This window comes from Equus przewalskii, chromosome 9 (assembly GCF_037783145.1).
Source record: "Equus przewalskii isolate Varuska chromosome 9, EquPr2, whole genome shotgun sequence".
NCBI classification, from domain to species: Eukaryota; Metazoa; Chordata; class Mammalia; order Perissodactyla; family Equidae; genus Equus; species Equus przewalskii.
In genome coordinates this window covers 18,167,754-18,181,314 of record NC_091839.1, presented here as the reverse complement: position 1 = coordinate 18,181,314, position 13,561 = coordinate 18,167,754, and the positions used below count along the sequence as shown (strand labels likewise).

The window sequence follows — 13,561 nt, the reverse complement described above, 5'->3', positions numbered from 1 at the left end:
TCACCATGGCCAGTTTCGAGCTGCCAACAGGACATCACTGAACACAGAATCCAAGAGATGCTCAACAGGACTCTGTTCTATAAAACCCCTGCCATACAGCTATGATAAATGTAAATAACCCCGAGAGACAGATAATAGGAAAATAATTAGAGCATGATGACTTTTGAGCATTCATTACCTTTTTTTTTGGTGAGGAAGATTGGCCCTGAGCTAACATCTGTGCTAATCTCCCTCTATTTCATGTGGGATGCCGCCACAGCGTGGCTTGATGGGCAGGGCTGGGTCTGTACCCGGGATCCGAACCTGCGAACCCCAGGCTGCTGAAGCGGAACATGTGAACTTAACAACTGCATCACCAGGCTGGCCCCCACTACCTTTGGTTTTTGATATAATGTATTCACCTGTAAGTGATCCCATTTAATTCTAGGTCATGGCTGTGCTTAACCGCCAGCTTGCAATACTCCTAGAAATTTCGCCATCGGCTCTCTTGAGAGGTATGGGCTGACCCCAACACACGGCTGCTTGGGATCTGCCCTCATCTTTGGTGCATCCGGTTGGTCTGCTCGGCTGGTGTCCCCTCTAGGCTGCTGGGGACAGGCGCAGGTCCAGCAGAGCTACGGGGAGGGGTCCTGGTATCGCTGTCATTCTCTCTTCGGGACAGTCCCCAGCCCATACCCTCCAGGATTCTTTCTGCTCCGCCTGTTCCGTAAATATTTAATTAAGCATCTACTATGTTCTGAATTCCACCTGGGAAAAGAGCAACGAGAATCTCCGACTTCAGGGCACTTCCGTAGTACTCGCCCAGGACTTGTTAAATAAATTAGCACAATTAACATGGTCGCTCACAACTCTGCAGACGTCCAGTTGACTTTCGGCCATAAAGAGGAACGAAGCCATGATACGTACTCCAACACAGTGGATGAAGCCAGATGCAAAGGCTGCATACTGTAGGATTATTGATACGAAACGTCCAGAAGAAGCAAATTTACGGAGACAGAAAGTAGATTAGCGGTTGCCAGGGGTTGTGTGGGGGGGCAATAGGGATGTGACGGTTAATGGGTACGGGTTTGTTTTTGAGGGAATCGAAATGTTCTGGAATTCGATAGTGGCGATGGTTGCACAACATGGTGAGTGTCCTAATACCACTGAATTATACACTTTAAAACAGCCAATTGACTATTGCCATATCAGCCTGCGATATGACTGCTCCCCCCCACCCCATCGCTCCTGTTGCCCCCGGGAGAGAACTCACCAGCCCTCAGGGCCTCCTCTGCGCAGCCCGGCCTCTCCTGGAAGCCTCCATAAGTTTCTCCCACAGCACCGGGAGCCCCAGCAGCTTCTGGGTCTTGCTGTGCCTTCCACTTTGCTCTCTCAAGACACCAAGGCTCAGAAGGCCAAGGAGAAGGTCCCTCAGGGAAGGTGACACAGAGGCAGCTTCTAATCCAAGCCACTCAGTCCTGTGAAAAAGTGACATAAGCGGAGCCATTTTAAATCACGGTCGGAGCAGCCACGCCAGAGGGACTGCCTTGCCCGTCATCTCGTTCCTTGAACCTTGGACTGGACCAAACTGGCAATTGTTTTACAAGCAACTGGGTCTCGATGAGTCAGGAGGAGCCTGGACGTCCTGATGGCAGAGACTGAGGACTTCGGGCTCGGGGACGATGGGATCAATGGTCAAGCGGGCGTTGAGCCAAAGCCAGCTCTCTGCTTCAACTCCAGATAAAATTCTTTGTCATACGAGCTCCCTTCTTGGCCTTTAAAAGCCCCTGACTTTTCCTCCCCAGCGGGACACTGTTTGGTTTTCCGCCTGAATCTGTGCTCCCGAATTGCGAATTGCGATTCTTTGATCCCAAAGAAACACTTTGCCTCTCAAACTGGCTTCTGTTTTTCCCAACCCCCTGCGCTCCCCTTTGCAATTTGGGGTCAAGGCTCGTCTGTCTTCCTGAGCCGCCAAGAACCCCCTTAACCCTCTGTTCCTGGTCTGCCCTCAGGACACAGTTTTATATGGTACCTCAACTTGAACCATCATCAAATAGTAATAATGGAATAATAGTATCTACGGTGACTGTAGGCCCCCTAGGGCAGGAACTCTATCGATGTCATTTATTGCTGTACGTTATCAACAACCGTGACCCACTTAATCCTCCCCACTCAGATGATCACTATCAACTGAGGCCTAGAGAGGTGCAGCCACTCACCCAAAGCCACACAGCGTGTAACCTGTAGAGCTAGGACTCGAACCCTGATCCCAAAGTCTGGTTTTTTTTTTTTAATTATGGTAAAATATATATACCATAAAATTGCCATCTTAATCATTTTTAAGTACTCAGTTCAGTAATGTTAAGTATATTCACACTGCTGTGCAACCAACCTCCAGGACTTTTTCATCTTGGAGAACTAAAATTCTGTACCCACTAAATAACAACTCCCCATTCTCCCCTCCGCCTCCCCCTAGCATCTGCCACTCTACTTTCTGTCCCTTTGATTTTGACTACTCTGACGACCTCATGGGAGGAGAGTCATAGTCCTTGTTTTTCTGTGCCTGGCTTATTTCACTGAGCACACTGTCTTCCTGGTTCAACCATGTGGTAGCTTGAGTGAGAACTTCCTTCTTTTTTAAGGCTGAATGATTTCCCATTGTTTGGCTAGACGAATTGTGTTTGTCCATTCTTCCATCGATTGACACCTAGGTGGCTTCCACCATTTGCCTTCTGAGAATAACGCTGTTATGAACATGAGCACGGTCTGTGTTTTTAAAAGCAACACTCGCTGCTCCTTTCGCACACGGAACCGTTTCTGCTAACACACGCTCAAAAGTGTATGTCGAGTAAATACCACGTCACGTTCTGCTTGGCTCGGCCCAGTCTTTTCCTTTTAATGGCCTCTGAGTTCTATGCTCTGGGTTCTGACCTAGAACATGAGCCCTGGGCCACGGCAGCCGCAAGCCTGTTGTCTCTGATCTGCTGGTGTGCCAAGCCAGGAGCTCAGCACCGGCCCAGTGCATGTTCAAGCCATTTAATAAATAAATATACACAGGCTGGGCAGGTGGCATAGTGGTTAAGTTCATGTGCTGTGCTTCTGTGGCCGCGGGTTTGCTGGTTCAGATCCTGGGTGCCGACCTGCACACCACTCGTCAGTCATGCTGTGGCAGCATCCCACATAGAAGAACTAGAATGACCTACAACTAGGATATAAAACAATGTACTGGGGCTTTGGAGGGAAAATAAAAGAGGAAGATCGGCAACAGATGTTAGCTCAGGGCCAATCTTCTTCAGCAAAAAAACAAAGAAAGAAAATAATTATTAAAAATAATAATAATAAAAATAAATAAATATATCGCTTCCTAGGGCTGTTGTAACAACATACCACAAACTGGGTGTCTTAAAGCAATAGAAAATTATTCTCTTACAGTTCTGGAGGCTCAAAGCCAATCTTTGCCTATGTTACTATATGGTGTCCTCCCCTGGTGTCTGTGTGTCACTGTCATGTTTGCATAAGACGCCCCCTACTCCAGTATGACCTCATCTTAACTAATGATGTCTGTAAAGACCCTATTTCCAAATAATGGTGCATTCTGGCATAGTGGGGATTTCAACATATCTTCTGGGAGACACAATTTGACCCCACTGCAAACATGTACTATGTGCTCAATACTGTCTGGAGCAGTGGGCTATGAGACCTCTGTCTTTGGGGACACAAGTCGTTCCTGTCCTTCTGGGCTTCCTTTTTGTCCCCTCTGTCGAGGAGCAGGGGGAGGTCTTTGAAGGGCTCACCACCTTCTGCTTTGGACTTGCAACCCCGGTAAGGAAGTTAGTAAACATTTGTTGAATGACTTTGTGCCATTGCCTCGTGGCCGCGGGCCAGCTTCCACTTCGGCACTTAGAAAATAGAAGCTGTTAACTTCCTCTTGCACCAGGAACAGAGGTGGGTGCTCCTGGTATGCCGATTAAACAGAACTAAATACACGAGCTCACACCACTGCACTCGGCTCCCGGCAGCCAGCCTGGGCCCGGTTGGGTCTCCCAGCAGGACCCCTCGGGGTGCAGAGCGGGGAGCTGATGTGGAGGGTGGCTGTGAGGATGCGTCTTCCAGATCTCCCCCGGCACCTACATCGTCTCCAGGATGTGCAGGACAAGACGAGCAGGAAGCCAGCGCTCAGCTCCCCAGCCGAGGGAACGAACGGGAGCTGTGATGGCCGCACAAGTTTTGTCGGGTCCCCCAAGTCTGCGAGCAATACCACATCTCTTCATTATTTTTTGTGAATCAACTTGACTTTGACTAAGAACAGGTCATCATCCCACAAAGCGGGCAAGAAATTCAGTGGGTGACCTCAATGTCAGAGGGAAGTGTCGATGTGGGATTTCTTTTGTATAATACCCAAATCCCGGTGCCATCACTTAGGGTCCCGGCAGGGGGTGGATCACTCACCGGGGGCAACGTGAGAGGTGTTTAATCGGGTGATTTACAAAGGGGTGGGTGGGGAGCAGGGAAACCAGTGAGAGATGGTACAGCTCCCAGGGACTAGCAACAAGGGGGAGCTGTCATGTCCCCAGGTCAGCAGGGGTGGATCTGGGACAATAAGTACCTCAGCTTCACTCTCCTTCCTCCTCTGATCTCTGGACTGTGAAACCACTGACCCAAGCCAACAGAATGCCATCGGGCGAGGGAGCCCCCAGATACTGTCTTAGTCACTTCATGCTGGTATAACCAAGATCCCACAGACTGGGTGGCTCAAACCACAGGAGTTTATTCCTCCCGCTTCTGCAGGCTGGGAAGTCCAGGATCAAGGTGCCCGCTGATTTGGTTCCTGGGAAGAGTCCCCTGCCTGGTCTGTGGACGGACAGCGGAGAGAGAAACCATCTCTCTCGTGTCTCGTTCTTCTAAGGGCACCAACCCCATTCATGAGGGCTCCGCTCTCCCGACCTAATTACCTCCCGCAGGCCGCACCTCCTAACACCATCACCCTGGGGATGAGGGCATCAACGGAGAGACCTGGGGGGGGACCCGTACACTCGGGCCATAGCAGACACCATCAGACAGCCTCCCGGGGCCCAGAACAGGGCGGAGAAAGCTGGAGAAGAGATCCGGAGAGGCGGCGGAAGGGACCTGGCGTACGGGTGTTCTGCTGAAATGGGGGGCAGGGTGTCCATCCACCTCTCTACTCTGACGCTGCTGCCCTTGACGCAGGGCCAGGACACGGGCCCGAGGTTCCCTCTACTTCTGGCTCGAGGCTCTCCAAAAATGATAATTTGGGGAAAGATCGTGGCTGACGGAAATCGTCCTGAGGAGGAGGGCTGGCCCCGAGCGGATGGAGGACAAGAGGGAAGAGGAGGAAAGCCAACTGGCCTGGACAGGGAGGCCTGGGCGCCTGTGGTCGTCAGCTTATGGGCTGAATTGTGTCCCCACAAAAGTTCATCTGTTGCAGTCCTAACCCCCATCACCTGAGAATGTGACTGCATTCGGAGACAGGATCTTTATAGATGGAATGAAATCCAAATGCAGTCATTCGGCGGGCCGTAACCCATCACGACTGGTGTCCTTATAAGAAGAGGAAATTCGGACACAGACGCGCACGGAGGGAAGACGTAAGCACGCAGGGAGAAGACGGTCATCTTCGAGCCAGGGAGGGAGGCCTGGAGCGGAGCCTCCCCTCAGCCATCGGAAGGAACCCACCCTGCCGACCCCTGGGTCTGCCTTCTGGCCTCCAGAAGCGTGAGAGGAGCAGTGCCTGTGGTTTGAGCCACCCCATCGGCTCTAGCCAACTCAGGCACCAGCCTCCAAGATGGCGCGCAACGATCCTGCCCTCCTGGTCTTCATACCCTTGTGCAGACCCCTCCGCACTGAATGAGGGCAGTTCTGTGTGGTTGGCTGGACATTACAGAAGTGATGTGTGGGACTAGCTGAGGCTAGACGGTAAAGGGTGTTGCCGTTTCCACCTTGGTCTCTTGGCTTTCTCTCTCTGGAGGAATCCAGCCGCCACGTTGTGAGGACACTCCAGTAGCCCCCCAGACACCCACATCCAGGGAACCTGACCAGGGGCCAAGAGCCAGCACCGACCTGCCAGCCATAGAAGTGGATCCCCCAGCCCCAGGCGAGCCCTTGGATGACTGTGGCCCGAGCTGACAGCTGACAGCAACCTCACTGGACGTCCCAAACAGAACCACCCAGCTAAGCCCCTCCAGAAGTCCTGACTCAGAGAAACTGTAAGAGATAATAAATTATCGTTGTCCCTTTTTTGAGGAAGATTAGTCCTACCATCTGCCACCAATCCTCCTCTTTTTGCTGAGGAAGACTGGCCCTGAGCTAACATCCGTGCCCATCTTCCTCTACTTTATATGTGGGATGCTACCACAACGTGGCTTGCCAAGGGGTGCCATGTCCACACCCGGGATCCAAACAGGTGAACCCCAGGCCGCCGAAGTGGAACGTGCGCACTTAACCGCTGCGCCACAGGGCCGGGCCCTTGTTGTCATTTTAAGCTACTAAGTTTTAGGGTACTGTGTTATGTAGCGACAGACAGCTAATACAGGACCTCCCTCCCCGTCCTCCCAGAGCCTCCTCCTGCTTTAACAGTCCCCTCCCCTCAACCCTGCACCATGGAGTCATCCAGCAAGGACTTTAGCAAGCAAATTGGGGCCCAAAATGGCCCTGGGGAGATACAATATTATTAACACATGAAAGGAAAGGTGCTCAACCTCAGAAGTATGCCGAGAAACGAGGATTCAAATAAATAAGACACTTGGAAAGGGTTTAAAACAGGAAAGACATGTGATTGAAATGTTTTCTAACCCAGTGCCCCTCAGTTCGGTGCAAATTTTAAATGAACATAAATGATTCTATGTTCAGATTTCCTTTTAATACCCAAAGGGGAGTATTATACCAATAAAAATAGTGGTATCTTCATACTTTAAAATACACTGAACAAGAAAACCAGGATTGTAATCAGTTCATCCAAGCTTTGTCCACACTGGGCTTTCTCAGAGCGGCTTTAGGGCCTGAGGGCACAGGCAGTGCCGAAGTGTGAGGTCATCTGTCCATACAGGTGACAGCTGACAGGGCGTTGGCTGGTCTCTGGGGCCCCTTGGGGTCAGCCGGCTGCTTCTATGACATGTGGCCTCTGGGCGTCTTTGCTGCTACAGGCCAAGGCGTGGCGCTGCGTCCTGCCGTCAGGGTGAGGCCCTCCCACCCCCGCCCCCAAATCAGGGGTCGGCCTCCCCACCAGGCATACCTCCCTGGGATTCATCCTTTCAAATCCTCGTTTCCCTCACATCCTTTCATGACAACGCCCCCTTAAACCCAAAGCCTGAATTCTTAGCTGCCCAAAACACCTCATTCCCCTTTACCTGAAGGCAGGGACGGCTTCATCGCCAAACTCTCCCAGGAGGGAAGAGCGAAATATTTGGACTCCGTGCTCCCCGAGCTGCAAAGGAGAGGGCAAAAATGCCTTTCCATCCTAAAGCAGTCCCAAAGTTCAGGGCCAACGCTTACTGCGTGTTCCCAAGGCACTAAATGAACTCTGAGTTCCCACGAGGAGCGGCCGAGGTAAGTTCCGTGTTATTGCTCATCTTTCAGGTGGCACACTAAGGCACAAAGAGGTTGTCACTTGTCTGAAGTCACCCAGCCAGGAAGCAGAGCAGCCTGGATTCAAACTGGGGTGTCGGATCCTGAGCCCGTGCGCTGCACCCCCCACACTGCCTGTGGGGCCGAGGGCGAGGGACGAGCCCGCGCAGGGCTAAGGGCTGTTCCCTCCGGCCTGCCCCAGGTTGGCGGCAATGCCCACCCACTCTGGCAGGTAGGTCGCTTGTGGCCTGAAGATCATGCGGAAGGGGGAGCCGGGCAGGGTGAAGTTGGCCAGGTAGACGGTGTCCCCGCCCGTGAGGTAGGCGGCCCAGACCCCGAAGGTGCCCACGGTGATGACGGTGTGGTTGCACTGCACGAGCAGCGCAAAGTCCTTGGCAGGAGAGCCCTGACGGCCGTTGCCTGCGAACACCACGTCCCCGCGGGAGCTGTTGATGTTCTGCTGGCACCAGGACATGTCGTCGCTGGTGACCACGAAGACCGGGCTGCGGTGGCGGGCCCGGAACCAGTCCAGGGCCTGCCGCAGGTAGCCCCTGTCGGCCAGCACACCCTTCCACACCTGCGGCATGACGCGCACGTAGTCGCCCCGGCGCACGTGGACCCCCACAAAGGTGACCTGCTGGGCCCACTTGGCCTGCAGGGCTTGGAGAAATTTCTGGGCCTCCTCCCGCACGTGGTCGTGCAGCGTGAACTCCTGGAGGATCTCCTCGTGGAGGTGGTGGTAGAAGGTCCAGGAGCAGGGGTAGCCAGTGAGGCGCACGTAGTCCCCAGGAATGTGGCGGTACCGCTCCTCCATCCAGTCGTTCAGGTGGTAGTCCTGCCATGGGATCCTGCTGGCCGTGTCGCCATGCAGGACGGGGAGGGTGATCCTGAAGATGGGGGCCAGGGCGTTGTGCATCCGGGCCGGGATGTAGGCCGGCCGGCCGTTCATCTTGGCCAGCGCGTACAGGGTGGCGTACTCGCCCATCTGGTTCCCCAAGCGGCCTTTGGAGTTGATGGTGAACACGCCCCTCTGCGGCAGGTGTCCGGGGACCAGGACCACGTGGCCCGGGGAGGCCCAGAGGGTGGGCACCAGAGCCAGGCGCTGGTGGCAGTGGAAGATGGTGGACACCATGAAGATGACGACGAGGAAGTAGATGGTGGAGAAGGAAGGGCAAGTGGCCCAGAATCTCATGACGGCTGTGGGGAGGAGAGAGGACCTAAGTCAGGAGGGATGGCTGGGGGGACATGAGTCTCATTCACTTACCCCGCCCCCAAATCATTCATTCATTTACTCACTCAGCTCATCAAAGTGGGACCACTGGCCTCCACAGCGGAGGTCTGAGAGCATAGACCCTCGGCCCTTTCTGCCTGGGTCTGAATTCCAGCTCCACCCCTTATGAGCGCTGTGTAACTTTAGCCAAGTCACTTCACTTCTCTGAATCCCAGCTTCCTCACCTGTTAAACAGGGACGAACATGCTGACCCACTTGAAAGTGCCAACATCCGCCTGTATTTTACCTACACAAACAGCTGTTTTATGTGGCCCCAATCCAACAGAACTACCCCCCAGGTGTGCGCAAGGATTAAGCGAGGTGCCATTTTTAGGGCAGTGCCTCGCACACAGGAAGGGCTCTGTAAGCGTTGTAAAACAAACACTTCCAGAGTATTTGCTACGCGAGTCCTCGCCCCCGGGGGGTTCACAGTCTATCAAGGCGCCGCAGGGTGGTTGCTAAGAGCACAGACTCTGAGGCTAGTGCAGGCTCTGCCCGCTGCTGGCTGCGCAACGCTCAACACAGTCCTGAACTCCCTGGGCCTCAGTCTCCCCCTCCGAACGATGAGGTTAACCACAGTGCCCGCCCCACACGCCACTTGAAGCGGGAAGGACCCCGGGTCACCGCCAGTGGGCGTGGCGGACCCCAGCTGACCTGGCTGTCAGACACGCCCCGCCCCAATCTGGGCGGGCCCGCGACCGCCTCGGCCAATCAAATGCGGCGGCGGTGACGTCACCCGGCTTCCAGCCCGCGACTTTGGGACTCTCTCTGCGCTGCCACATCAAGCTGTATAGTTTCAGCTTTTACATTTAGGTCTGTGATGAGGTTTTTGGTGGTTTTTTTTTGGTAACCGCTTTATCGAGATAATATCCAAATACCATACAACTCACCCACTTAAAGTGTACGATTCAATGGCTTTAAGTATATTCAGAGCTGGGCAACCATCACAGTTTTAGAGAGTTTTTATCACCCCAGAAAGCAAGCCTGCCCCCCTCAGCCATCCCCCTGCCCAGCTTCGCCTCCTCCCTGCTCCTCTCTCCAAGGATCTACTTCCTGCCTCGTGGACTTACCTGCTCTGTTTCATACAAATGAAATCATACCGCGTGTGGCTCTTTGTGGCCGCCTCTTTCCCTTAGTATCCTATTCTCAAGGCTCCTCCGCGCGGTAGCAAGGATCAGAACTTCGCTGACTTCTCTTCACGGCCAACCAGTGTTCCACGACATGGATATGCCTAGCTTTAGCAATGGGTTGTGTCCTCTTTTTGACTATTACGCAGGATGCTGCTACGAACACGCGTGTGCCGATTTCCGCGTGGCCCTAAGTTTCCCCCTCCCTCGGGCACTTGCGTGGGAGTGAAACTGCTGGGTCACGCCATCACTCTGTTTCACAGTTTCGGGAGCTGCCCACTGTTTTCCAAAACAGCGGCCTCATTCTCCTTCCCACCGGCAGCGTCGGAGGACTCGGATTTCTCCACAACGTGGCCCGCACTCGCTGCTGCCCGTCTGTTTGACCACAGTGGGTGTGCCGTGCGGGGGGCCCACACTTTGAACCACACCCAGACCACCCCAGCTCTGCCCTGACTCTGCTGGGCTCTGACTGGGCTCCAGGAGCCTCGGTTTCCCTGTTCTGTCATGGGACGGATAATGTCCTCTTCAGGGGCGGCTTTGTTTTGAGTCAGTCCCTCCTCCAGCTCTGACCTGGGCTCCCACAAACGGTCTTTTCCTCCCGGTCTCCAGTACATCCCGACCTGCTTTTTCCTCTCCCCTCCTTGTTCCCCCGACCAACCCCCTGGGGTTTCCCTGTGATCATTCCAGTGGCTCCAGCTCAAGAGTGCCCAGGTCCCTGCAGAGGCACTGAATTTCGTGGCCCCCACTCTTCCTCATCTGACCTGTCTCACGCACTCCAGGCTCCCCATCGCTTCCTTCGCCGGCCCCCTGAAATGTTGGGGTTCTGCGGGCCTTGCCTCAGCTCTCCTCCTACTACTATTAATCCTACCCCTTTGGGGCATTTGCACACTCGTGGGCCCTCCGGACAGGTCTCATGTTCCACATGGGTCCCAGCGAGGTCGGCTGGCTCCGACCACACGAGGCCTGAGCACGACATCACACTCCCTCCCCGCAGGTGCACAAGGAACGCCTCACTCGCTGTGTCAGCTTCCAAAAGCGAATCAGATCTGGCCCTGAGCCCCTGTTCTCGGTGGGCTGCTTGATAACTGTGTCACAATCCTTATCCTGCCACTTGCCCAGCTCAGGTCCCGCCTGGGGTCCTACACGGAGGAGGATGCAGGCTTCAGCCTCCAGCCAGCTTGCTGGCCCAGCCAGAGCCCTGGGCAGGTCCCAAAGCCGGAGCAGGCGACCTGTTGGGGACTATGGGGACTGGAGCCTCACTTACCGAGGAGGAGAAATCGGCTCAGGACAAAGTACCCACCACCCAGGGCCACCTCCCTCAGAAGGGCCCTGTGCGGGGTTTAACGCTCTGCTCTTGGTGTCTAGAAATCCTCAATAAACTTGAACAAGGGGCCCCATGTTTTCAGTTTCCCCGGGGCTCTGGGAATCGGGTCCTGCAGCCACCAGCTGTCTTTAAGTCTCAAGAGCGCCCTCTCCTGGCTTTTCATCAGCCTGAACAACTAAAAAGCAACGGAAGATAACGCTTGGAGGCTGACGCTTCTGGGGTTTGGTTCCCACCGCATGCTAGGCACCGGTCCCTGCGCTTACTATCCTGGTAGAGATTGGTGGCAAACCCTAACCTGAACTGAACTCATGTGGGGACAAGTCTGGCCTGAACCGATGTGTGGCTATTTGTAGACTTGACTCATCTGAGCGGGAATGCCCGTGTGTTTTGCTGCAGAAACAACGCTTGATTACGGGATGCTGCCCAGACCCTGCTGGGGGAGTTACATAATATCGGGTCTAGACTCCGACGACTGTGCCAATGCACCGGTTCTGAACCACGACTGCTCCAAAAAGTTTCAGATGCGAGACTGCAGGCCTGTCTTTGCTCGCTTAGCCCTCGTGATCTCCCATGAGGAAGGTACATTTGTACGCCCATTTAACAGAGCAGGCAACTAAGGCACAGAGGGGTTAAGAAACTTGCTTTAGGTCACACAGCTAGGAAAGAGGTGGCGCCCGGATTTGAACCCAGGCAGTGTGGTTGAGGAACCTCAATGAACCATCCTGGATTTTTCCTGAGGGAGAGCACCCAGAAACACACTCTCCATCCAGTTACAGGTGCAGTTTGACCTGCCCCATCTCGTGGGGCCTCTGTTATTTCTGGGTCACCAGGGGAGAGACAGAAGATCTCTGGAAGCCCAGGGCCATGGGTCCCACCCTGAGGAGTGCCCTCAGAGCTGTGCCCTGGGAGGTCCCTCCCTGGGGTGCTGCGAGGGTGAAGATGCCCAGTACTTGAGGAACCCCCCCACACACACACAAAGTCTCCTTCCCAACTTGGTGGACTGGTTCCGCTCTGCTCTGGCTGCTCCTCCCTCTGCCCCTCCCCCCTCTATCCACCTGCAGGGGTCTAATGGCCTCTGGGGGCTCAGGCTAAGAACAAAAGTAACATTAGCTTCAGAAACTTCTTGTTGCCGGGTGGGAAGGCAAATAAAGTGAGACCTAAACCTCTTCCTGAACTTTCTGGGGTGGCCAAACTAGCCTTTGACATCTTCGCCTGGGTGGCTCCTGCCCCAGTGCCTGCGTGGCCTGCCCTCACCTCTTTCAAGTCACAGCCCCAATGTCCCCTCTTGACCCCGTCCCCCACATCCACTTCCCTTCTTGCTTTGGCTCCAAAGCCCGTAACCACTCAGTCCCTTTTTGTGGCGCTCTCTAAGAGCATGAGCCTGACCAGGCCGGGCTTTCTGTGTGCGCTCATGCGGCGTATCCAGCGGAGTGTCTGACACACAGCCGGAGCTCGGCGGGTACTTGCTGAGTTCGTGCCGTAAACACAGCACCACATCACCCTGTCACTCTCCGCCAGCCCCAGATCCGATATGCCCCCTTCTGATTTGGGGGTGTCTCCGCCCCCAATCCCTTTCCCTTGCAGTTAACTTCTCACAGCTGACTTTCAAATCCCACGTCTTTGTCCTGGCTCCCGTGGGGCTGGCCTCCCCACAGAGGCGCCTAAGGGCCGTCGGGACCAGAATCACGATTGCCCTGGCTGAGCCCTCCTGCCCCCAGGCAGGCTCCAGGCAGTGGGTCCCCAGGTCCCCGGCAGGATCGGGCCCATGCTGTGCCACAATCACAGTAGGGGGGGCCCACTCAAGGCCACAGCAGCAAATGTCTTGCCCCATCCTCCCGAGGCCCTTGCTTTTCTCGGCAGGAAGTGACCGGAAACGTTATTTTTCTAGTGGAAACCATTCAGGTATGTAACAGAGCTGACAGCAACACTTGCATGAAAATTTCATGACTGAGGCGTTGAGGCCTTGCAGGAAATTGGCTGTGGGGAAGGCTGGCTTAGACCTCTGTCCCCCTCGGGTCCCCGCTTTCTCCCTCCAGCCTCCAGCCGCTAGAACCACTGAGGTCTGAGGCACTCTCATCTTCTCCAGCTCCTTCCCCCCCATCTTAGAAAATAGCCCAAGTCTTTGGGTTTCCCGGTGGCTAGTCTGATCCTTCCAAAAGCCCCGATCTTTAGGGCTTAAAAGCGACTGACCTTAACGCTCGCTCGGTTAAAGCACAGCTGACAGAGGGTTCCGGAGGGGAGGAGGGGCCGGCTTGGGGTCATGCAGCCAGAGGCCAACGA

At 54.7% G+C, this 13,561-nt stretch overlaps 1 protein-coding gene across 11 annotated transcripts in view; it reads right to left on the bottom strand.

Annotated features, from left to right (window-relative positions):
* The window catches only part of LOC103544534 (galactoside 2-alpha-L-fucosyltransferase SEC1-like), a 57,901-nt gene that overhangs the window by 35,122 nt on the left and 9,218 nt on the right, over positions 1-13,561 (bottom strand). For 6 of the 11 annotated variants that reach the window (XM_070558137.1, XM_070558142.1, XM_070558141.1 and 3 more), the window contains one exon: positions 6,835-8,757. In XM_070558137.1, coding sequence (XP_070414238.1) covers positions 7,733-8,757 — 1,025 coding nt within the window. In that variant the 3' untranslated portion in view covers positions 6,835-7,732. Of the gene's footprint in view, positions 1-6,834; positions 8,758-8,856; positions 9,016-9,900; positions 12,544-13,561 lie in introns of those variants that run through there. The other 5 variants (XM_070558135.1, XM_070558136.1, XM_070558138.1 and 2 more) reach the window with 4 other exon arrangements.